The 27,364-nt window shown below is 39.6% G+C and overlaps 1 protein-coding gene across 1 annotated transcript in view; it reads right to left on the bottom strand.

The window, feature by feature from the left end:
• Positions 1 to 320: 320 nt before the first annotated feature.
• CW7 overlaps positions 321 to 27,364 on the bottom strand; it is a 45,057-nt gene continuing 18,013 nt past the window's right edge. The window contains exons 8-12 of the mRNA XM_077377771.1: positions 25,642 to 25,788; positions 24,015 to 24,069; positions 2,424 to 2,546; positions 1,086 to 1,324; positions 321 to 540 (exon numbers count right to left, since the gene is read on the bottom strand). Coding sequence (XP_077233886.1) covers positions 517 to 540; positions 1,086 to 1,324; positions 2,424 to 2,546; positions 24,015 to 24,069; positions 25,642 to 25,788 — 588 coding nt within the window. The 3' untranslated portion in view covers positions 321 to 516. The remainder of the gene's footprint in view (positions 541 to 1,085; positions 1,325 to 2,423; positions 2,547 to 24,014; positions 24,070 to 25,641; positions 25,789 to 27,364) is intronic.

Below are 27,364 nucleotides of genomic sequence, written 5' to 3'. Positions count from 1 at the left end.
AAAAAATTGTTTTCAAGGAAAAATTACAATACTAGTCCCTGGAATTTTATTTTCCATAATTTTCTTTTCCCTAGATTCAACTGAAATGAGGCTTGATTGATTGCGGCCTAGGCACGTCCATTCAAGAAGGGGTAAATGACAAAGGAAGTTCTTGTCACCTGAACGGCCATTGTTTAGGCACGCAATGGAGTTGTTGAAAGTTCAGATACAGTTCATTCATCAATGCAACTCCTCAGAAATATATGAATAAGCTTTGCTTTCATACCCAATTTCCTAACCCATTTCCTTTTGTTTTCAAACATCACCACCCAAGATTCTGATTTACTCAAAAGTTCCCCATAGAAATAAAAGAAGCAAATCTAAGAAACAACTTGAACAATGGCCACATACATATATACTTCTATCTCCTTTATGTACAATGCATACATATAATCCTACAATGCCATATCACTGGTACCCAGAAGCTTGTGTGTCTTGAATCAATCCAACAATTCCACCATGACAGAGAAACTATGGTCACAAATTCACCGACGGGCCTCCCTGAGTAAGCAATGAGTAACTTGTTAATATCTCCTGTCAGTTATGTTTAAGAATGCTATTATTCCTGTAGAGTTAGGTCTCAAATCTGTGATTATGCAAGCCTAATACAACCTATTAAAATTTGGTGGGATGACATATAGTTAAAAGACACTTGCCATTGCACAAAACTTGACTTGGGTCATGGAGGAAAGATCAGAAGTGCTTTGGTCTTTTCTAGAAAGTGGCGGAATCATGGGCATTACTGTGATACTGAAAGCAATTCGTCATTTTAAATCCAGCTCACTGTGTTATCATTTCCATAAGAGACCATTGTGTTTTCAAGAAACGGGATATATTGTTCATTATGGAAGGTATTTGCTCCTATATGGATCATAGGCACCATAAAAAGATCAATGGTAATTTGGCAATTGAGATAATCAAGGATATATCATCCTTGATTATTTGGTCATTAAGACAATCAAGGATATAGCATCTTTTCCTAATCACCCAATCAAGTCATTTTCTTTATTTCTTAACCATAATATTTTAGTGCGGAAAGAACTCACCTTGAACAAAAGATCATGTGCAATGTTTTCCCAGGGCAAAGAGATGGACATTAGGCAGCACTTGAGGGGCCAAGGATCAACATCAGATTTCGTTGTGGCAGCGGCGGCGGCATACACATGTTTTGCCGCAACAGACGCGGCTGATGCTGCCCTATGGACAATCGTACCTAGACCAATCCCAAATCCTCTCTTGGATATCTGAACTGGAGAAGTTGGCCCTGAAATTTGCTGACTTTGATCTACATTGGAACAAAATAATCATTTCATCTGCGAGAAGCTCCAAAAGGGAGAAATATGCATTGTGTTTACCCGATCTGGAGACCAATTGGCTGATATGTTTACTAAACCACTGGGAAAGTCTAAGTAGAGTGATATTTGTAACGAGCTGGGGTTGTATGACATGTACACTCGAGCTTGAGGGGGAGTATTAGAAGGGTTAAGTAATTATGTGTCCGTCTAAGGGTATTTGTCTTTCTCATTGTACAACCCTAGTAATACATACACACATATATACATACATACATACATACAAATATATGTAGCTATGGAGCTGATTTTTTGGTATTAGAAGCGTTGGGATGAGCCTATGGAGCTGATTTTTTGGGCACACCCTATCTATGTGAGGGCCAATAAAATGAATAATTTGGACCACGCAAACAAGGTGGCACCCAATGTATTTTAAGCTACTGTGTAGAAATTCTTTTCTCACATATATATATATATATATATATATATATATATATATATATATATATATATAGAGAGAGAGAGAGAGAGAGAGAGAGAGAGAGAGAGGAAATGGTTTGTGTGCAGCTGCACAGATAGCTAGATAAGCTATCTGTGCATGGCTGCACAAACCATAGTGGGGGCCACATTTTTGGGGGGATCCAAAGCATTCATTTGGAAGGCCCTTCCATGGATAGGGTGTGTACAACCCCAGCTCATCACAAATATCACTCTCTCTCTCTCTCTCTATATATATATATATATATATATCAGAGGTCTGATTTTTTACTCTCACTTTTCTCTTTCTCACTTTCGTATCTCTCTCTCTCTCAACTTTTCTCCTCCTCGACCATCATCAGCATCTAACATATAAGACAAGACTATTCAGCTGATTAAAAAGGGAACATAATGGTTAAAAGTATCAATAAGAGAATTTTCTCCATGCTGTCTGCCAAGGTATGGTAAACTTTACCTCATCATTCATCATAAGAACATAGTTTTTTTCTGGATTTATCTTTCAAGATGCTCGTTTTTTGTAAAGTACACACAAGTATAAACAAACTGAACTCTTAAAATGTCACCTAATTAAGGACAAGAAAGTTTTATATTGACCTGCAATGTCGGAAACAGCTACCTCGACTTCCCCACGACCTCCTGGACCTCTCATGTAAAGCCTGTCTGCTTTAGCTGGAATGTGGCCAATTGATAGCAGGCTCCCGAATCTAGACTTTCCAGCTACAAGTGAAGAAATGAATACTAAAAACAAGATGTAGACAAAATATCGCCACAAATAGTACTTCGATGTAGTGCAGGAAACCCAGAATAACTTGATTTTGAAACTGAGTTGGACAAACTGCTAACTTTAGTTACTGGAAAGTTTTAATTCATAGGTAAAGAAGTCATAATCATATATAGATTATTAAAATTCCACAAGCATAAACTCAAATTTACTTTGCAAGATTTCTTTAATCAACCTGTTGACCAAACATGGCGAACAAAAAAGAACACAGGTAAAGAATAATTTTAAAAAAAAGGGCGGCCCAGTGCACGAGGCTCCCGCCATTGAGGGGTCTGGTCAGGGCTAGATGTACGCAGCGTTACCCCTGCTTTGCAGAGAGGCTGTTTCCGTGACTCGAACCCGTGACCACCAGGTCACAATGGAGCAACCTTACCGTTGCGCCAAGGCTCGCCCTCTACAGGTATAGAATGATTATTATGCAAAATTTCAATCTGAAAGGAATTTTGATAGTCAATAAGATAGAAAGGCACATTCATCAGCCCATTCATTCATACATGCAACTTCCATCGATTGCATATGCACATATGCAATCAGAATTGAAGGTGCTCAAGCCAAGCAAGACTTGCCCATCTTGGTCCATTCAAGGGCCGGCTCTTCTAGATGAGCAAAGTGTGTCAACTTGATCTAAAAATGTTGCATGAATCCTTCTAGACAAGCAAAGTACCTGTGTTGGACAAGTGATGAAGTTCAACATTCCACGATTTGAGTGTGACACCTTTGGGTTTTTTTCCCTATTGTCTTTGGATGTTGAGAATGATAATATTGTATGATGAAAATATAATGCTCAGGTTTTGATGGATTTTATTTAGTTTTTGGCGGCAATTTTTTGATATTTTTTATTTATATTTTGGGTAATAATATATCAAAATTCCAATTCTTTTATTCACATGAACTTCCTTCTAAGATGAGGATAGCTTGCTAGAATGAAATAGAGTTGTTTAATGCATTAACTCAAGGTTATTTTAATTCATTGGACCAGTGCATTAAGATCACAATGCAAATACCTCTTCAAGTCTTGGAATATGGACGAGGACTGGTGAATCAGAATACCACAAGAAGAGTCAAACAAAATAAAGATAACGGAAAGAGTCAAACAAAATAAAGATAACGGAACAAAATAGGAAAAAAATGTTAGTTATATTCAACATTTAAATGCTAAACTCACAAAATATTCATATTTAACTTTCATGTAAACCTCAAAACGTTTTAAAACTCAAGTATTCCATTCATTAAATTTTATTTTTTTTTGAAATGGCAAGATGATTTCATTAAACAAGGAAGCGGACCGAGACGGACCACCCCCAAATTACAAAGGACGTATAACAAAACAAAAACAAGAAAACACTCAAGGGGGGAGGAAATCAAACCACTCCAACTCCACCCGACTAACCCCACTCCTAGCCAAAGAATCTGCCTCCCTATTTCCCGATTTTCGCACATGGTTGAAGACAATAGAAGACCCCACAATTAAGTCATCTATTTCATCAAAAAAATGAGAAAATCTCCAAGGAGGCACTCCCAAACCTTTCAACCATCGAGTCACGTTTAGAGAATCACCCTCCACAATAGTACGATCCATTTTTACTCTATCAATCCTTTTTATGCCTTGATATGCCGCCTTCACTTCGGCCTCAGTGGCATCACATACTCCAAGGGGGCCGGAATGAGCCCAAACCACGACACCATCATCATCCCGACACAAGCCACCCATCCCGGCCGGTCCCGGATTTCCAAGACTCGAGCCATCAAAATTAACTTTGAACATTCCAAAACGCGGAGCTTCCCATCTCTGAACAACATTAGGGCGATCCTCCCTACTAAAGCATACATCCCTCCAACCCTCCCATAAGGCGAAAGCCGATACAAACCGAAATGCCGGAAGACTCCTCACCCAAGAAATTTTCATATACAACCAATACAGAGATTTTGCAACCCCCTCGAAGACTCTAGAGTTTCTTTCTTTCCATATCACCCACCATGTAGCAAGAAGACAAATATTCCACAACATAATGCCTTCCTTTTTCCACAGCGCAAAGCTCCAATGATGTAACAAATCCGGGATAGAAGATGGGAAAACCCAACTAATACTGAATCTTAGAAATATGTGACTCCATACCTGACGAGAGAAGGAGCAGTGGATGAAAAGATGACTCACGGATTCACCATCTTCCAAGCATAGAGGACAATGGTTAACAAGCATCATGCCATACTTCCGTAGGAAATTGATCGTTTGAATCCGATCGCGACATAGCGCCCATCCTAAGATACCAACTCTAGGCGGGCAATGGAAGTTCCATACCTTAGATGAAATGGAGGATACACCGCAAGGCAATAAACAAAAATAGAAAGATTTAACAGAGAAAATGCCGGAAGATGCCTTAGTCCATATTCTCTTATCCAAACCGCACCTCTTAATATAGCACCCATCTAAAAGCTTAAGAAATTGGAATATCAACTCTAACTCCCTATCAAAAAAATTCCTCCTAAATCTAGGTGACCAAACTATGCTACCCCCACTACGAACAAAGTAGTCGCACACAAAGACCTCTTTCTCAACAGCCACTCTATACAAATTCGGGAATAAATTCTTAAGAGGCTCATTAGCACACCACACATCGCTCCAAAATTTAATCCGATCCCCCGAGTAAACTCTAAACCTTACACTCGAGTTAATATTAATAGAAGAAGTTTGTTTTTTTTTTTTTTGAAACACTTGCACTCTTCTTTTCTTTTTGGAAGGAGGGCTGTAGAAACTCCTACGCATGAGGGCATTGTTGCATCTTCTTTTCCTTCTTTTATTGTTAGTATATTGCCTTGTCTTTGTCCCTTTTTATGAAACCTGTTTTTTCCTTTAGAGGCATGGTTGCCTTTCATATGCTTTTGCGCTTACATGGGTATTTAAATCTTTAGCTGTGTATCTATCATCTCTTTACAGGGTCTATTTGGATCATTTGATAGTTATCCTCTTCTCCAACCTTGTTTGAGTTGGAAACTGTCTCATATGAAGTTTTCAGCTTTCAAGTGTCACACAAGGCTGACATCTATAGCAGTGCATCAAGGGCATGTTTTGTTAGTGATGGGGGACCACCCCAAGCTCCCTAAAAGTTTTCAGGCTGTCTTTTATCAATTACGGATGCCCTTTCATTCATGGGGATATTATCAAAGAGTTATCCTGCCAAGGTGTCGTTATCATTTATTGGCGTTATTATTGATGGGGTACCATTATCATTAATGACCCTAATCCATTAGACACTTGTGACATAAGGTGACATCATGTCACTTTGGTTACAACGGGCCTACTCTTTATTAAGAAAGAATCCTATTGGTCAAAAGGGTTTAATTTAATTGCTATTAGTATTCGGATATTTAATAAGTCATGTGACATGTATCATCACACTATTTGTAGATATTAAAAGTTTTATTTCAAAAATTTAAGTAGTTTAATCATAGTAGGATATGATAGAGTCTATGTAAAAGGAGAATAAGAAATGGAGAATAAGAATTCCTAGTAACAGGATGAGTAGTCTAATAAAAGCAGTTTAAGTTAATGCCATGTGGCAACTTTTTATTGGGATTTTATTAGCAATTGGCAAGCAGGATTATTACTCCCACTTAGAATTTCATAGGAAGTACTTTGCCTATAAATAGTAAAGGCCTATGGCCTTAGCTCCCATGCTTTATAACTTGAATGAATTGATTTACTCAAAGCTTGGTTTGAGACTTGGTTAGTACTTGCTTTGATTTCTTTACATCTTTCTCTCTCTCTCTCTCTCTCTCTCTCTCTCTCTCTCTCTCTCTAACATGTTTTCTTTCCAAAAGCTTGCAACTATGAACCCATTTACAAAGCTTCTACCATCGATCTCCATAGCCTTCTCCAATCGTTTCAGTCCCTCCACTTTAACCCCTCTACCTTTAACCCTCCATCACATATGCCTTTAAACCTTAACCCTACTCCCATGAAACCTTTGCAAATCCATGAAACCCATAATATATCCTTCTCATCACTTCGACTACCTAACCTTAGTCTATTACCATTTGAACTTCACCCAAAAGCTTCCTGCACTTAGAAGCACGAAGCAGGTGCGGTGGGGGAGGCGGGAGCGGGGGCGAGGAAGCCTGTGGTGTAGAAGAGTCTAAGGTTGGGAGTGCCTTGGGAGCATTTATGTAATGTTTTCTTTATATACCTTTCAAAATTCAAGTGCATAAAAAAATAGTTCTAGCCATCTTCACATACATACATACATTTTTTTTTTGAAAATGACATACATACTGTTGAGAGTGGACATTTGTATTTACTCCTCTTAAGAGGGATATTTTGGTCTTTCTATGTACCCTACTCAACACACACACACACACACACACACACACACACATACATATATGTTATTTACGTGTGGAGAGAGAATGAATTCTCTTCTCCACCGTATTCTCCATCCTCTTCTTTTCTGCTCTCTCCATGACCATTTAATGTTGATCTACCAACATGGTATCAAAGCACCAAGTTAGATGATCAATGGGGAGGATGATCAAGAGTTCCCTTCATGAAGACAAAGATCACCCTAACCCTAACCCTAGCCACACGACAAAGAGTTACCTAGCCGCACCCTTGATCCATTTCTCTTTCATTTTTCTTTCACCTCTTCGAACCCTAGATTCATCCTATCTATCCTATAGGATAGTTTTTTTTAACACCTACGAAACCCTTGATTTGGGTTTTCCCAAAACCTAACCCTAACCGAACCATATACCCATCTTTCTTCACTTTTCTTCCATTTTTTCCACCGCTCTACCCAACCGCCCAAGCCATTTATCCTAGTTTTTCACTCACACACAAACCCTAGTTTTTAACCCTAGCTAAACCCCTTCTATACACACTCTATTGCCCTAGTTTATCTCTTTTCATAAAAAACAGCCCATAATATCCCTTTCATCTCCATACTCCCATTTATATTCATGACCTAAATCAATCCTCTTAGATCTTTATCATTTCTTGGTTGATTCTGGGCACTTATTTGGTGATTCTTCTATATTAATGGTGTTTGTGTGTGGTTTGTTCCTTATTTCTGCCACGTAATCGTATGTTCATGTGTGCAATAGCCTCTTTGGCTGTCTTTGTTATTGATATGGTTGTTGTTTGATGGTGATTATTATTCATCTTGGTTGCAGTGGGGTCGTTGTTACTGTTGGAGACCAATAATGGCTGTTACAGTTGGAGACTAGTAATATTTATGGTGATGGTGATTGGTTGTCCTATGCGTGGATTTGCCTTAGACTGTTTATGTTATCTAGTTGATTGGGTACATAGTGGGTGGATTGTTGGCTCATTGATTAGATCATCTTGTTACGGTTTTGTGTGGATATTCACCATGACTACGCCCTCTACTTCGTCCACTGTTTCTGTTTCTGGTCCTTTCCCTGTTACGTCCATGACTTTCATCAAACTTGATGGATCCAATTACCCTGCATGGAGTCAGTCGGTTAAGCTTTATCTCCGTGGCCAGGCAAAGTTGAGCTTTATTACCTCGGATCCACCATCACGTAAGGACTCCACTTATTAAGTGGAGCTAGGATGATGCACTTCTTCAGTCGTTGCTGTGTCAGAGTATGGAACCTCGGATTTTCAGTCATATGCTGTTCTTAGGATCATCGCGAGCTGTCTGGTTGCGTGCAGAGACACTGTACTCAGGAACTAACAATCTTACGAAAATTTGTGATGTTGATTCCGACCTCCTCCAGTCAAAGCGAGGAGAGCGATCTGTATCTGAGTATTATTCCGAGTTTGTTGGATTGCGTGAGCAGCTCGACTCCTATTTTCCGCCCTCTACAGACCCCGTTGTGTTGGCCAAACAGAAAGAAGATTTACGTGTTGTTCAGTTTCTGGATGGCCTAGGAAGAGAGTTCATTTCCATTCGCAAGTTGATAGTGGGTGAGGGCAGTTTACCGTCCCTGGATGTGGTTTTCTCTCGTGTTCAGTGTGCACTTCGAGTTGATGTTCCTGTTGATTCTGCGAGTGAGCGATCTGCTCTTGTTGTTCAGTCTGTTTATAGTCGCGGTACACGTGGGGGTCGTGGTTCTGGTCGAGGGTTTGGTCGTGATTCAGGAGGAGGCCATGGTGCCGGTGGCCATGGATCCCGCTATTGTACACACTACAGTATGGATGATCATACTACTGATTTCTGTTATGATTTGTATCCCGAGTTACGACCCCATCGAGTTGCACATCATGTTTTTGGGGCTCCCACTGAGAGCTCTAATGGTGTCCCCTCCACGACTACTTCCTCTGATACGTTGGTGGTTTCCCGTGCTGAGTACAAGTCACTCTTACGTTTACAGGAAAAGGGGAAGCAGGCCTCTGCCACTCTTGCATCCGAAGGTAGCAACCCATCTTGCTCTCTGAGTCACTCAAATTCATGGCTCATTGATTCCGGGGCCTCCCATCATATGATTGGTAACAATAGTCTCCTTAGTCCTTTTCAATCTTCATCTACTTCTACATCAGTTACTCTAGCTAATGGGGCGATGTGCCCTATTTCTGGTATAGGGGACACTCACCTTGGTCCTACTCTATCTCTTTCCTCTGTGTTATGTGTTCGTAGTTTTTCCTGTAACTTACTTTCTGTTAGTCAGTTAACTCGTCGCCTTAACTGCTTTGTGACCTTCTTTCCCTCTTATTGTGTTTTTCAGGACCTTGCAACTGGGAAGAGGATTGGCTCGGGCCATGGGGTGAATGGACTCTACTACTTTGCCGCTAATGGTGACACCCCGCCTACTGCACTATGCACTTCGGCTGACTCCTTTATGTGGTATTGCTGTCTTGGTCACCCACCAGTAGATCATCTGCAGCATTCGTCCGTTGTGTCTAGTCCAGTTAGTCCCTTTCATTGTGAGTCCTGCCAGTATGGAAAACACCATCGTGTTTCCTTTGAGTCGCGTTCTGTTAATCGTGTCTCGCATCCGTTCGAGTTAGTTCATTCTGATGTTTGGGGTCCATGTCGGACTCCGTCCTTATTTGGCTATCGCTATTTCACTGTATTTGTGGATGATTTTTCAAGGATGTCATGGGTATATGTAATAAAAGATCATTCAGAAGTATTTACTGTGTTTCGTTTTTTTATGCTGAGATAACTAACCAGTACTCGTGTTCTTTAAAATGCTTGCTTGCCGACAATGGCAGTGAATACTTTTCTGTTTCTAATGGATTTCAAGAATTTTTATCTAGTCATGGCATTATTCATCAGTCATCATGTGCTCATACCTCTCAGCAAAACGGTGTAGCATAGAGGAAACTTAGATACCTCATTGATATGGCTCAGACTCTTCTTCATCAGATGCACATTCTGAAGTTGTATTGGGTTGATGCGATTCTCACCTCGTGGTTCTTGGCGACCTGTCTTCTATCGTCAGTTTTACATAATCGTTCACCATTCTCTGTTTTACACCCTTCTGCTAATCCCTTTCCCTTACTTCCTCGGGTCTTCGGTTGTACTTGTTTCGTCCATGATCTTACGCCGGGGCTCGACAAGTTTGCTCCTCGTGCTATCAAGTGTGTCTTCTTGAGGTACTCTCGCACTCAAAAGGGGTATCGTTGCTATAGTCCTCAACTTCGTCGTACCTATGTGTCTACTGATGTTTCATTCTCTGACGATATCCCATAATTTACCCAGTCTGGTTCTACACATGTGCCCGAGTCTCAGATTCCGTTGCCGTCACTATTTCCTACACCAACTCCCTCACCTGTGGTCCCACCTCCCTCACATGTGGTCCCACCTAAGCCATTGCAACTTTATACTCGTCGTGATAAGGAGTCGTTACCTCCTTCATGTGCAGATGACACCTCATGCCCACCAGCTCCTCCACAGTCTGCTAGGTCGCCCCTTGCTCCTGACGTAATCGTTGCTTCTGATAATGCCCCTATTTCTTCTCGTACACGTTCGCATTCTACTCATCATCCCATTTCCAGTGTAGTTTCTTATTCCCGCATGTCACCTTCTTATATGTCCTTTTTATCCTCAGTATCTTCTATTTCCATTCTGTAACGACCCGATTTCCGACGAGTCGCTACGAGCAAAAGAAAGCAAAAATCATGTAACTATTTTTTTTTTTATACAAGCATCAACCACGATAGAATCTTATTACAACTGAAAGATGTCTTATCATAACAAAGTATTGATAGACATGGTAAATGACGCAAGGCGTCAAAATGTAAAAACTCAGGAACAAACTCTCTGATAACACAGTCCCTTATCCCATGGTTCCTTCATTTGCAAATGCTCCACCATCTAATGCCTCAACCCCTGTGGTGGAGGAATCAACGTCAAAGCAGGGTCATCCAAAGACCGAGCAAAGTAAAAGAGACAATAATAACAGTGCATACAATAAAATCCACATTTCAATAATGTCTAGAATAAAGATTACAATGCCCATGGCAATATAAATCAAAGGAGTGACAATAATTTCAATGTATGCTATGTATGCATGTATGCAACAATTTTATAAAATGAGACAGCACATTCCCCAGGTACATCCGGCTTTTCCCCCATTTATTTTTCTGTCAGTTCTTTTCTGACTTTTTCATTTTCTTTTATTTTTTTCTGCCGGTGTCCTTGCCGCACGGCTAACCACTACCCCTGTCTGAAGGTAGTGACGTTATGGACTTGGATTACGGTCTCGCATTTGCCGAGCCGGGGATACTATCCCTCGGGGATACTTTCCCTTTTTGGTTGGTTTGCCAACGAAAGGCAGTACACGCTTCTCGCGTTGGCCTTTGGACCTTAGGTCCCAGGATGATTCCACCACACCCTTAAGTTCCCCTTCACTTTCCCCCATGTATGCAACATGTATGCAATTACTTACCTTTGCCTTTCTTCCTGCATTCATTTCAATTCATTTGATTCCAGCATTCATTTCAATTCATTTGATTCCAGGCAAGCGAGTATAAATTCACTAAGCAGGTATTTATCAGGCAATTTATAAGCAGAGCTACATTGCATAGACAATTATATTGAACACCATTACAAGACAAGGTCTAGCTGTCACCTGCCTTTTCTTATAGTCGCAGTAGGACGAGATGGCTCCTGTAGGCAAATAAGTGAAATAGGTCAACTTATTTTAGTCTAGGTCCTTTTAATATCACACAGACAACACTAGTCCTTTCTGTGTCCATTTATGTCCTAAAATAAGGTTCCCTGTGTTCACTATTCATGTGGGCCCCACATGCTACTATTCATGTGGGCCCCATCATGTCACTATTTATGTGGGCCCCGCATGTCACTATTTATGTGGGCCCCATCATGTCACTATTTATGTGGGCCCCATCATGTCACTATTCATTTCACCATAAGTTGATAAAGTTTACTTTACGGTTACTATGCTAGTATTTCACCGTTAAGTATATAGGTGGTAGAACCAACCATTACTTTATCCATATAGGTGGTAAAACCAACCATTACTTCAAATAAAATATAGGTAGGTGGTAGAACCAACCATGAAAGAGATCATTAAATAATTTAGGTGGTAGAACCAACCATTGAAAGAGATCATTGCTTTCAAATAATTTTAGGTGGTAGAACCAACCATGAAAGAGAGACTATTATAAAAGACTTACTTGGTAGTGGATTTTCTTTTTCCTTCTTCTCTCTCTCTTCCTCTTTCTCTTTCTTCTCTTCTCTTCCTCTCTCTCTCTCTCTCTCTTCTCTTCTCTTCTCTTCTCTTCTCCTTTTCTTCTCCTCCTCCTCCTCTATTTATAGACATTTTTTTGCATAGTACTTTTTGCATAGTAAAGACTATTTACTATTTTAAATTATTATTTCTGTCGGTCAATAGTATTTTTGCATAGTACTTTTGCATAGTAAAAACTATTTACTATTTTAAATTATTATTTTCGTCGGTTAACAGTATTTTGCATAGTTAATAATATTTTTTTATTATTAATTTTGTCGGTCAATAGTATTTTTGCATTTTTTTATTATTATTTTCGTCGGTGCGATGATATTTTCGTTTCCACTAGGGATGGGTCCCGCTGGTGGTAGGACCCGCTGGTCGTGGGGCCCGCTTGTGTGGGACCTACTTGTGTGAGACCTACTTGTGTGGGGCCCGCTGATGTGGGGCCCGCTGATGTGGGACCTGCGGGTGTGGGGCCCGCTGATGTGGGACCTACTGATGGTGGGACTCGTTTGTAAATAGTACTCGGTGGGTCCTACTGTGAATAATACTTTTAAATAGTGTATCTCAATAGTGAACTTGCATAGTATTTCTGCATAGTAATCTCGCATAGTGACTATTGTGAATAGTAATTGTGAATAGTGACTATTGGAAATTTTTAACATATATATATATCTATTCCGTTTTTGTTGACATCTGGGGCGGTGGCTTAGTGGTAGGAAGCCGTTCAATCTTAGCTTAGACTTGGGTTCGAATCGTGTACGCCCCATTATGCCAGATGTCCTCATGCCCGATTAACTTGGGGAAAATGAGTAATGGCCGATGATTACCCACCTATGAGGCCATTTTTATATTTATATATATATATATTTTACCGGTTCTTACATTCTACCCCCCTTAAAAAAATTTCGTCCCCGAAATTCCTACGCCCATAACCTAGATATCTTGATAATCAGAATCTCGACACATGATAATTTAAGATCATCTCCTTTACTTTGTAAATCTTAATTTTGATTAGAAATTAACGTCTTGTGAAATCCATCATAATCTGCACTGCCTCTTAAATACTACTAATCTTCTATTCTAGGCAGACATTTTACTCCTATGAATTCCCTTGTTTCCCATAATCCAAAATTTATAAATAAGTTTTCTGACCTTCTGTTGCCCCATCCTGTACCTCGTTGTCATCGTTGATTAGGGCGAAGAAACGCTTTTCAGTTCCTGGCTGTGCGTTCTTATCTTGGGTAAGAGGGCGGTACTGATTTCTTCTTCCCTGGTTCTGCTGATTTGTTTGCATTGGTTGATATTGTGGCGAAGGTGGGCGGTTTTGGATGAAGGCTGGTGCCTTAGGGCAATCCCTTCTTTTGTGGTTAGGGTCTCCGCAGTTAAAACATACTGCCATGGTTCTCCAGCATTGCCCAACGTGAATCTTTCCACAGTGGGGGCACAAGGTCTTGGATTGCGAACCACCATCCGTCCTCTGCTTTTTGGGTGGAGGTCCCTGATTCCTGCTAACAATAGATTGAGATCTAGCTGCCTGTACTGACTTCTCACAGTCTTCTGCCACCTCGGCCTTCTCACAGGCTTCTGCCAAGGTCCTAGAACCAAGGTTAACGATACTCGCCTTAATGGAAGGGCGAAGACCGCTAACAAATTTCCGAACCCGATCTGCCTCTGTTGCTGCATATCCAGGTGCAAAACGAGACAGCTCTCTGAACTTGGCTCCATACTGAGCCACAGTCAAAGCCCCCTGCTTTAGTTCTGCGAACTGCCCCGCCAATTGATCTCTTATGCGCTCCGGAAAGAACTGCTCATTGAAGCGAGACTTGAACTGTCCCCAAGTCCCTGACAAGACTGCGGGATAGTTCTGAATCATAGTCCGCCACCAGACACCCGCTTCTCCCTTCAGTAAGAAGGAAGCAAAACGCATCTTCTGAATACTTGAGCACTCCATTACTGCAAAGATCCCCTCTATCTCTGTAATCCAATGATCTGCCGCTAAGGGATCACCTGAACCAGTAAACTCAGATGGATGGTAGTCTCGGAACTGACGATGCATCTGAGAGGCATCCTCACGAGATCTCGACTCCTGACGATTCCCGAGATTGGCTGCAATGGCCTGAAGGGCGGTCTGATTAGCTATCTGATTCTGTCTAAGAATTTCTGCAAGCATTTGCAGACTATCCTGATTAGGTTGAACGTGGCCATGCGTAACGAGCTGAGATGGTTCATGTCCATCATTAGTAGGGACATTCGCCTGGTTAGCAGCTCCCCTCCTCTGATACATCTTCAAAAATGAACAATACATAATCTTTTCATTGCTAGGAAGTACCAAACTAATAAAAGACTTTGTTGCCATTAATGGAGTAATATTAAAATTTAGTACTGTGTCTTCCCTTTAAGGTTATTAAGGATATAGAAATCAGAGTGCATATAATTTGGTCGACAAGTCTTAATTGTCTACCCCAATCCTATAATCTACCCACTCTCACGAAGTCCAGGTATTTCACAAAAACCCAGAGCTCTGATACCACAACTGTAACGACCCGATTTCCGACGAGTCGCTACGAGCAAAAGAAAGCAAAAATCATGTAACTATTTTTTTTTTTATACAAGCATCAACCACGATAGAATCTTATTACAACTGAAAGATGTCTTATCATAACAAAGTATTGATAGACATGGTAAATGACGCAAGGCGTCAAAATGTAAAAACTCAGGAACAAACTCTCTGATAACACAGTCCCTTATCCCATGGTTCCTTCATTTGCAAATGCTCCACCATCTAATGCCTCAACCCCTGTGGTGGAGGAATCAACGTCAAAGCAGGGTCATCCAAAGACCGAGCAAAGTAAAAGAGACAATAATAACAGTGCATACAATAAAATCCACATTTCAATAATGTCTAGAATAAAGATTACAATGCCCATGGCAATATAAATCAAAGGAGTGACAATAATTTCAATGTATGCTATGTATGCATGTATGCAACAATTTTATAAAATGAGACAGCACATTCCCCAGGTACATCCGGCTTTTCCCCCATTTATTTTTCTGTCAGTTCTTTTCTGACTTTTTCATTTTCTTTTATTTTTTTCTGCCGGTGTCCTTGCCGCACGGCTAACCACTACCCCTGTCTGAAGGTAGTGACGTTATGGACTTGGATTACGGTCTCGCATTTGCCGAGCCGGGGATACTATCCCTCGGGGATACTTTCCCTTTTTGGTTGGTTTGCCAACGAAAGGCAGTACACGCTTCTCGCGTTGGCCTTTGGACCTTAGGTCCCAGGATGATTCCACCACACCCTTAAGTTCCCCTTCACTTTCCCCCATGTATGCAACATGTATGCAATTACTTACCTTTGCCTTTCTTCCTGCATTCATTTCAATTCATTTGATTCCAGCATTCATTTCAATTCATTTGATTCCAGGCAAGCGAGTATAAATTCACTAAGCAGGTATTTATCAGGCAATTTATAAGCAGAGCTACATTGCATAGACAATTATATTGAACACCATTACAAGACAAGGTCTAGCTGTCACCTGCCTTTTCTTATAGTCGCAGTAGGACGAGATGGCTCCTGTAGGCAAATAAGTGAAATAGGTCAACTTATTTTAGTCTAGGTCCTTTTAATATCACACAGACAACACTAGTCCTTTCTGTGTCCATTTATGTCCTAAAATAAGGTTCCCTGTGTTCACTATTCATGTGGGCCCCACATGCTACTATTCATGTGGGCCCCATCATGTCACTATTTATGTGGGCCCCGCATGTCACTATTTATGTGGGCCCCATCATGTCACTATTTATGTGGGCCCCATCATGTCACTATTCATTTCACCATAAGTTGATAAAGTTTACTTTACGGTTACTATGCTAGTATTTCACCGTTAAGTATATAGGTGGTAGAACCAACCATTACTTTATCCATATAGGTGGTAAAACCAACCATTACTTCAAATAAAATATAGGTAGGTGGTAGAACCAACCATGAAAGAGATCATTAAATAATTTAGGTGGTAGAACCAACCATTGAAAGAGATCATTGCTTTCAAATAATTTTAGGTGGTAGAACCAACCATGAAAGAGAGACTATTATAAAAGACTTACTTGGTAGTGGATTTTCTTTTTCCTTCTTCTCTCTCTCTTCCTCTTTCTCTTTCTTCTCTTCTCTTCCTCTCTCTCTCTCTCTCTCTCTCTTCTCTTCTCTTCTCTTCTCTTCTCCTTTTCTTCTCCTCCTCCTCCTCTATTTATAGACATTTTTTTGCATAGTACTTTTTGCATAGTAAAGACTATTTACTATTTTAAATTATTATTTCTGTCGGTCAATAGTATTTTTGCATAGTACTTTTGCATAGTAAAAACTATTTACTATTTTAAATTATTATTTTCGTCGGTTAACAGTATTTTGCATAGTTAATAATATTTTTTTATTATTAATTTTGTCGGTCAATAGTATTTTTGCATTTTTTTATTATTATTTTCGTCGGTGCGATGATATTTTCGTTTCCACTAGGGATGGGTCCCGCTGGTGGTAGGACCCGCTGGTCGTGGGGCCCGCTTGTGTGGGACCTACTTGTGTGAGACCTACTTGTGTGGGGCCCGCTGATGTGGGGCCCGCTGATGTGGGACCTGCGGGTGTGGGGCCCGCTGATGTGGGACCTACTGATGGTGGGACTCGTTTGTAAATAGTACTCGGTGGGTCCTACTGTGAATAATACTTTTAAATAGTGTATCTCAATAGTGAACTTGCATAGTATTTCTGCATAGTAATCTCGCATAGTGACTATTGTGAATAGTAATTGTGAATAGTGACTATTGGAAATTTTTAACATATATATATATCTATTCCGTTTTTGTTGACATCTGGGGCGGTGGCTTAGTGGTAGGAAGCCGTTCAATCTTAGCTTAGACTTGGGTTCGAATCGTGTACGCCCCATTATGCCAGATGTCCTCATGCCCGATTAACTTGGGGAAAATGAGTAATGGCCGATGATTACCCACCTATGAGGCCATTTTTATATTTATATATATATATATTTTACCGGTTCTTACACATTCCTCATTCGGTTGTAGAGGCTTTGGCTCATCCAGGTTGGCGAGTAGCAATGGATGTAGAGATCGAATAATACATGGCAGTTGGTTCCTCTACCTCCAGGGGCACATGTTGTTGGTTGTCGGTGGGTGTTCACAGTTAAATATCTGCCTGATGGGACAGTTAAGTGACTGAAAGCTAGATTGGTTGCAAAGGGATACACATAGACTTATGGCATTGATTATATGGATACATTTTCTCTTGTTGCTAAAATTCCCTCCATACGCGTTTTGATTTCTCTTGTAGTCAACATGGCCTGGCCTCTCTACCAGCTGGATGTCAAGAATGCTTTCTTACATGGTGATCTGCAGGAAGAAGTGTACATGGAGCAACCTCCTGGGTATGTGCTCAGGGGGAGAGGAAGAATGATGTTTGTAGGTTACACAAGGCATTATATGGCCTTAAGCAGTCTCCCCAAGCTTGGTTTGGGAGGTTCAGTGAGGCAGTAATATGATTTGAATTGAAACAATGCGTTGTAGACCATTCGGTATTTAGCTCTCGGGGTAAAGATGTCAGGATATTCCTAATTGTGTATGTAGATGATATCATCATTACAGGAAGCGACAGTGCCGGCATACAAAGATTAAAGGTTTTCCTTTAGAAAGAGTTCAGTACTGAAGACCTTGGCCGTTTGCGGTACTTTCTAGGGATAGAGGTAACATATTCACGTGGAGAGCTATCTCTATCGCAAAGGAAGTACACATTAGATATATTGAAGGAGACTTGCCTTTTGGGAGCAAAGCCAGCTGAAACTCCTATGGACCCGACTGTCAAGCTTTCTCCTGATCAGGGGGAGCTACCAGAGGATCCAGGTAGATATAGATGATTGGTTGGGAGATTGATCTACTTGATTGTCACACGTCCAGATATTTTTTATGCAGTTAGCACAGTCAGTCAGTACATAAGTTCACCACGGACATCCACTGGTCGGCAGTCACTCAGATAGTGAAGTATCTGAAGAAAGCTCCTGGTAAAGGACTCTGCTTCAAGAAACATGGCCATATGAGGGTTGAAGGATATTCAGATGCAGATTGGGCAGGGTTACCTGCAGATAGAAGGTCTACGAGTGGATATTGTACCTTCGCTGGAGGCAATTTGATATCGTGGAAAAGCAAGAAGCAAGAGGTTGTGTCGATATCAAGTGCAGAGGCAGAATATAGAGCCATGACCTATACAGGATGCGAGTTGATTTGGTTGAGGATTTTTATGCCAGAGATCGGGTTACCCTACTCATCACCTGCGTCGCTCCATTGCGACAACAAGTCTGCCATTTATATAGCCATGGATCCTGTGTTTCACGAGAGAACTAAGCATATAGAGGTGAATTGTCACTTTATTCGTCACATAATCCAAAAAGGAGAGATTACCACTGTGTTCACAAGGTCAGCTGATCAAATAGCAGACATGTTCACAAAACCACTCAATAGGGCAAGGCTTAATGACTTATGTAACAAGCTGGGGATGTATGATATATACACTCCAGCTTGAGGGGGAGTGTTGAGAGTGGACATTTGTATTTACTGATCTTAAGAGGGGTATTTTGGTCTTTCTATGTACCCTACTCAACACACACACATATATATGTTATTCACATGTGGAGAGAGAATGAATTCTCTTCTCCACCGTATTCTCCATCCTCTTTTTTTAATTTTCTCCATGACCATTTAATGTTGATCTACCAACACACACACACACACACACACACACACACACACATATATATATATATATATATGTGTGTGTGTGTGTGTGTGTGTGTGTGAAGATGGTTAGAAGTTACTATTTTTATATATATTTCAAAATTGAAGTACATCAAAAAATAGTAATTTCTATCTTCATTTTTCGTGTCTTCTTTCCTCGTACCTAGACGCCTTTGTGCTCGCTCCAATGAAGTTCTTTGAAGAGTTGAAGGAGTTTGATGTACCAGATTTCGAAGATACACACATAGATGGAGGCGCCTATAGGTTGGGAGTGTCACGAGGTCGCGCTCCTTGGAAACTCCTTCATAAGGAGCGCCGAATCGCGGTTCCAGGGTGGGAGCGGCACCAATGAGAGAAGATTTCTGCTTCTAGGTTCCTACATGAGATCTACAACAATATACCCATCCCTAACCACCAACCACCCTATCAATCTTTATAAACATTGTTACCCATTCAATCACCATACCATCACCTACCCGCCTTTCAGACCTTTTTACTATAACCCATCAACATAATTACCTACGCGCCTTTCAAACCCTTTTACTAACCCATCAACATAATTAACAATCTTATTACCCATTTACCTAACCATTGAAACCCTAAATACCCAGAACATTAATCTTCAACTTTGTTGGATATAGTGTATTGTCTAAGGGCACAGTTGTCATTTTTTTGTACTTATCCTATTTAATATAAATACATAAGTGAGTGGGAGATTTTCCCAACTCACTTTTCTCCTCTCTATTCTCTCGCAACATAGTATCAGAGCCCTAGGGTTTCTGATCCCTAGGGAAACCTTTACCCTCCATCTTCTCTCTAACCTAACCCTAACCCTAATTCTTCAAAAAAAAAATGACAACTATGCCCTTAGTCAATACACCATATCCAACACTCCCCCTCAAGCTGGGATGAAGATATTATACATTCCCAGCTTGTTACAAATATCATTTAACTTTGACTTAGGTAATGACTTGGTAAAAATATCTGCTAACTGAAAGGTGCACCACGGAAAGATTTGCTATTCAAGAAAAATGGGCATGTCAGAGTGGAAGGATTTAGTGATGCAGATTGGGCAGGATCTCCAGCAGATAGGAGATCAACCACGGGTTATTGCACATTTGTTGGTGGCAATCTGGTATCGTGGAAAAGTAAGAAACAAGAGATAGTTTCAAAGTTTACCGCCGAGGCAGAATACTGAGCTATGTCTCATACTAGTGGGGAGCTTCTTTTGTTACGGTCTCTCATGTCAGAGATTGGTTTCTCTGTTACTTCTCCAGCTCGGCTCTATTGTGATAAAAGCTGCGATTCACATAGCCACCAATCCCGTAATTCATGAGAGAACCAAACATATAGAGGTTGATTGCCATTTTATTCGCCAGAGAATCCAGAGGGGCGAAATACATGTTTCCTTCACTCGATCTGTCGACCGGTTAGCAGATATTTTTACCAAGTCATTACCTAAGTCAAAGTTAAATGATATTTGTAACAAGCTGGGAATGTATAATATCTACATTCCAGCTTGAGGGGGAGTGTTGGATATAGTGTATTGCCTAAGGGCATAGTTGTCATTTTTTTGTATTTATCCTATTTAATATAAATACATAAGTGAGGGGGAGATTTTCCCAACTCACTTTTCTCTTCTCTCTATTCTCTCACAACAAACTTGATGATTATAAATCTGTAACAGATTTATAAATTTATTACAGATATTAGCCTCCACATAGCCTATTAATTTTCTGCTACCACCAGCCCATATTTCCACACTTACGCATCTGCAAACCTTTATAGGTCCGAAGTCTGAATCTCATCCTAAATTTAACTGTAATCACCTGAGATTAACCTAGACTATTTGATAACCCTGCACGGCTGTCCCAGGCTTAAACCTTTAGCCCCAAACCAAACCTTTACACAAATGTCCCAGAATTCCTTTACAAACTTTAACTTGATATTTACAGATTCCCTTTACACAAATGTCCTAGCAGATAGGAGATCAACCACGGGTTATTGCACATTTGTTGGTGGCAATCTGGTATCGTGGAAAAGTAAGAAACAAGAGATAGTTTCAAAGTTTACCGCCGAGGCAGAATATTGAGCTATGTCTCATACTAGTGGGGAGCTTCTTTTGTTACGGTCTCTCATGTCAGAGATTGGTTTCTCTGTTACTTCTCCAGCTCGGCTCTATTGTGATAAAAGTTGCGATTCACATAGCCACCAATCCCGTAATTCATGAGAGAACCAAACATATAGAGGTTGATTGCCATTTTATTCGACAGTTCTTTATTCATATGCCATCTCTTCTTGATTCTAAATTTTCACTTAGAACTGCTAAGTTTAACTAAAGGAAATCTGGGACATTTAGACCTTCTGACCAAGTGATTAATAAGGGGTATAAGTGCAATCAGGGCATCTCATTCAAAAAAAGTTTAGTGTATCACTAAGTTTAACTACAGCAAGATTAGCATTTAATAAAATTGTTAGAGTTCTATTATGGGTGGAACACCAACAGTTGTTCTCTACATGTACGAGGTTGGACTCTGCTGGAGATATTCCCAATCAGAGATCGTGCCATCCAGAGAAGCAGTAGAAGATCCAACCCAGATTGATCAACCGCCATGGCCAATTGAGGTAAGTTTATTATCTCTTTTCTATTCTAGTTTATTTGCATGGTTAGATTAGATTAATTTCAATAGATTTGTAAAATAGTATGGGTTAGATCTATTGCATGTGATCATGGCAATTTAGATTTACTAGGTGGTGATTTGAATAGGATTAGAATGTCCTAATCCTAGTCTTACAAAACCATCAATAAATGAGACAATACAATAGTCATCGGGAAATGAAAAATGCGCCCCTTGATCGAAATTTCGGAGGAGAAATTTCGGGCCGAAATTTAAGGAATATCTCCAAAAATCAGTTTTGGGATAATTATTTAATATTATCCCGAAATTTCAGCCGAAATTAACGAAATTTGGGCCAGGATTTCATCGAAATTTCTCACCCACTAAAATATTGCTCTACTTTATTTCAATTGATTTCGCCGAAATTTCAAAAATTTATTTCGGCTGAAATTTCGGTTTCGGTGAGGACCGAAACGCATTCCAGAACCGAAATTTAAAACCTTGGTATCAACTAGAAGCCCTAAATCTCTCTCTTCTCTTGTTTATATACTAGAACCCTAGATCTAAACCTTAGAACTCTAAATATATACTTTCGTGCCCCAAATGTAAACATGGTGTCCTAGATCTAATCCCTACTGATCTAAAAATCAGTCCAAATTCTATTCATGTGTCTCCGACCCTTGTATTTTTAAAAACCATCTTTTGGAAACCCTAATCCTTGTTATTCTCTAAACCCCACTATTAGTCCTTTTCCTAAAATCTAGATTGTCAGGAAATCCTAATCTACTTCTATTCCATCGACTTTCTTTGAGTCTCTAGGGCTTCATCATCATCTTTTGTGCACGACCACCTTTTAGGATCTTCTTGGACTGTTGTGCCGTAGAATATTGTAGGAGGAAGACATGTTACAATGACTTCCCGTGAAGTATTCTAATGAAGAGTGAACAGTTGCCCAGTGTCGACTGTTGCACATTCTTAAGGTGCAGATTAATGCGCCTTCTTTTCTTTTCTTTTCTTTTTTTTTGATGCGCCTTCTTTTCTTTTCTTTTCTTTTTTTTTGATGCGCCTTCTTGTATAAGGACAGAATGTTCATGAGGTTGTTATCCTTTATATTATGACTTATAACATTGGTTTGGGGATTTAAACTACTGTATAGACTTTTTGTGGGTTACTTTGCAGCCTTTTGCTGGACTGTTATGAAGCTTTCTGTGGGCTGTTGCAGAGCCTCTGGGCTGTAACGAAGCCGTTTCTGCGGACTCTGTTTGCCAAGCCATTCTTGTGGCTGTCGCGTCATTTGTTGTGTCTCTATTATGCTATTTGTGTAGCAGTTATGCCAATGTGGGATGCCGTGCCTTTCCCTACCTTCTCATGCTTCATGGTGAGTTGCTGCCACGTGGTGAGTCTCATGGATGGAAGCATTGTTCTTCTGCGGATCTCTTTGATCGTTCACGAAGTTTTGGCTGATAAACAAGTGTGTGAATGAGAAACTGCTACACATAGTTGTCAACCCGTGACTCGATTTCTTAATTTTCTTACTTGTGACTCGACTCGACTCGTGACTCGTAAGAGTTTTTGACAAGGACAGAAATTTAGTTGAAAAATTTGTAATTATATTATATATCAAAATATGTAGGCATGAAACACATAAAAGAGCTGTCAAAAGGTTATTACGTTTCCCAAAAAAACTCAGGGGCCAATTAAAGTCCAATGTTTATTTCAACTCTGTCATTTGAAAAGCTAACTCCGCCTGTGTTTTTCACAGCCTGTCCCAAGCCAGGATAAAGGAGGAGGGTAGGCGTCAGGTTGGCAGCAAGGTTGGCAGCAGGCCATAAACTTTTGCCACTTCTCAATGAAATGAATCCTATAGAAGCAGACCCCAACTAGTTTGGGACAAAGGCTTAGTTGAGTTGAGTTGTGTCATTTGAAAAGCTGAGCAGCCTTGAGAAGTCATGGTGACTTGGATGAGTTTTCAGTACTAGGTGTGTAGGCCTATATCTCGTCTCCTTTCAATAACCTTTAATGGCACAATTTCTATCTTCGCTGAATTATTGCTTGATGACCCAAGTAGGATGTTATTTTTCCTTCTGTATCTACTTCTTGCAAACTCTCATATTACGGATTCTATTTCACTTCAGACGGTTTTTGTGCTTATTTTTATTGGTTGTGTCAATTGATTCAGAATCTCAGATATATAAAATCCAAGATAAACCAAACAACAATGAAACTAATTTTCACCACAAGTAAGAAAATGTAGCTAAGAACGAATTGAAGTTCAACCTAGATATCTGAAATGAAAAAGTACTGCAAAGTAATCTTGTTATGGATACACACCATCATACGCTTCTCGAACCATTTGATGGCTAACAAATCCTGAGAAGAGAGTAACCTGAAACCACGAACTGAGTCAAGAGTCAAGACCTCTAACCTGGTGCCATTGTTACATAAATTCTGTTGTAAAATTAAAAATGCTATAATCAAGTATAAAACTACAAATTGATCAACCAGGCAAAATACTTAACAATTTTAATCAGAGAAAAACATTAGCACGACATCCATCTACACTTAAATGTTGTCCCCCATCCCCCTTAGTCTCATAACCGAACTAAGTTCAAGTTTCATTAATCTTAGTTTAGTAAGACATAGCATGTAATGCAAAATTTATAATTCCATATAATCTTCTTAGAACTTGGAAATGTCTTGCCTGAAGAAGGCTCTTTCAGAAAAGCATAGTTACCAGCCCAAAATTCAAGATGCAAGCTATTGTATGCTGGACGAAGGTTGGGGGAAAACTCACAAAGAGCTTAATCACAATTACAAAATGAGTGCCGTAATTTTTTATGACATTATTCCCTAAAAGTTATACAAGCTTTAGGCACAGATGTTCCACTCCCTTATCAAACCTATCAGCCACATACAACTGATGCTGAATAGTTACTGCAATTCAAGGATATAATCATCAAGAAGGACTTCCAAGTTTGGCAGGCATATCCCAGACCATATCAGACCAAGTTTATCAGTGGAAGGACTATCTGGAATCCTCGAGGCAAACGATGTTATCAAATTATATGTAAGTTAAAATTCGGTAACAACGCATCAAAGGTTGTCAAGGCCTCCAAGAGGAATTGCTCTTTTCCTTCATTTCTTCCTTCCACAAGAAATTTCAGCAAAAAAAATGTATATCAACATAACTGAAAGAAGTATATAAAAGATAACTCGCTCTGGGATTTTTATCCTCAGGAGAAAGTCTTAGACTCTTAGGCACTTAAATTTTCCTCACAGGGAAAAAGCTATGCAAAACCTTATTTCTATGAACGAATTATTCACCACCTAGCCTTATTACACCCATTCAGAAATGCTGCGTTTAATTCCTAAATTTTGAGATAGGATATGCAAACAGTGGGTTCTACAACTATACCTGTTACATACCTACACTGCTTCCCTATTGATAAAAGTATTGTTGAAGGTGACAGTAGGGTTTTCATCTTCTCTAAAGTTCTACTATCAGAAGCCTCTATTCATGTTACATGCAGCATATACAACAATTTCCTTTATATCTTCCTTTATATTCAAACATTTGTTTTTGTTGGTAGCATAATTGTAAGACTTTCAATGTGTCACATCCATTTCCCATATAGAACACTTAGTATGCCACTGAAAAGCTATTTCCACAAATAAGATACTTCTATGAACAAAGCGATATCGTTACAAGTTTAGGAATGTCATAGAAGAGAATTTTAATAAGGGATTTACTAGGGACCATTGCAGAAGGCATTTCGCGGACTGCCTGTTACATGAGAGAGCAGCCACCTCAGATGAATGAAATGAATAAGACAAAATCTGAGCCAATGTGGCTGCTCTCTCATGCAAAAAACAGTCCGCGAAATGCCTTCTGCGATGGTCCCTAGCAAATTCCATTTAATAATTCTGACCGGGGAACAACTGAGGAACAATACCAAACCTTAGAAACCATGGCCTTTCCAGTGTCCACTCCCAAGGACGAAACCCTACTAGGGCTGCAATCATGCGGTACTTTTTCAGTAGGAAATGCTGCTCCACCATGTGCATTGAGAAGTACACAGTAGCAATGATCTAGCTCTGTCAGAACCTGGAACAACAAAAGCATGCCAAAACAAATCATTAAGGAACTTAGAAAATGACCATCAAACTACACAGTTGTCAATCATATGAACATTTTGTGGATGGATAAGCATTTATCTTTACTTTTGAATACACTTCTCAAATCTACATTTCAGGAAACAACTTCCTCGTGGAAAAAAATGACACAGAATAGCCTCTAATTGATCAATGCAACGACTGGGAGAAATGATTGTTTACAGTTTGTTATTTTTTTCCTCGACTTGACACTTGAAATGTAAGGATGAAATCATTAAGTGACACATTAAATAAGTGTTATATTCTTGCTCAGTGAAATGAGACGATTGTTTAGTGTTTACAGTTTATTAATTTTTATTCCAATTGTTATAGATTGGAATAACTGATTTTTTTTTTCAAATTTACACTGGACTTTGTTTTTTAATTTTTTCTTAGAATTTTTTCCCCTCAAAAATGTATTTTTATTTGCCTTTGGATGCTCCAGTGAGAAGAAGTGACTCGTGCCAAGTTGATGGAGTAAAAAGAGTAAGGGCAGACCGAAAACTACTTGGGTAGAAACAGTGAGGAAAGACTTGAGGACTAGGAACATAACAGAGAACATGACCTTGGATAGGAGAGAATGGAAGAAAATGATCCATGTAGACGAACCCAACTAGTGTCAGGATTAGACTTAGTCAATTTGAGCCAGGTAGATCCTTTCACCTTCTTCATGAAAATTTTCTAAAGGATTCATCAGCCGACCCCAACTAGTTTGGGATAAAGGCTTCATTGAGTTGAGTTGAGGTAGAAAGTGTTCTTGTGTCTAGACATAAAGATGTGTACTCAAGGATAATTCGAAAATTAGCGGTCATGCTGCATATCTGTGTAATATTCAATGCAATATCGAATGTAAATATCACTAAAATGGATTAATTGACAGAGAATCAGCAAAATTAATTCAATTTCACAAAGAAGGGGTAAATGTAGTCTATGTTTCGCAAATCCATGAGATGGAGTTATGATTGATGGATTTATATGTTGCATCTATTCATGAGATGATTGCATGCCATTGTTGGTGTTGGAAATCAGACAGCACTTTTGATTAGATTAAAAGATGAAAAACTAATTAAAAGATGAAAAACTACTTTTTCAATATTAAGTGATAATTGAATTATGTTCCACACAATAAGATCTTATGACCTTCCATCATCGTTAGACTAGGTACTCACAGGACACATCTTAGCTACATAGGAAAATTCTGGCCATCTAAGTCTAGTTAGATGATGCTACTAGATGATGCTAAAGAATAATTCCTCGAGGAAAACAATTTTATAGAAATTTCCAATCAATGCTTATAATGCACAAGACATTAAGGATCCTTTTTTTTTTTTGACAAAATCAGATGCATTTGAATTCTTATTTGAAATATTTAATTTACAGTGCATTCCTTTTTGTAAGTGCACAAAAGGAAAACTTTCATGTACTGGTATGTGCTTTTCAAATTGTCAATTGCATCAAAACCCTATACTAGCTGCATTTTGGTGACTGGGAGATCAATTAAAATAAGGATAGCGCCATCTCAAGCGGTG

This window comes from Tasmannia lanceolata, unplaced genomic scaffold (genome assembly GCF_043159265.1).
Source record: "Tasmannia lanceolata isolate RefF3 unplaced genomic scaffold, GAP_Taslan_0.1 ptg000004l, whole genome shotgun sequence".
NCBI lineage: Eukaryota > Viridiplantae > Streptophyta > Magnoliopsida > Canellales > Winteraceae > Tasmannia > Tasmannia lanceolata.
The sequence above is the reverse complement of the archived record's forward strand: the minus strand, read 5'-3'. Positions and strand labels throughout refer to the sequence as shown.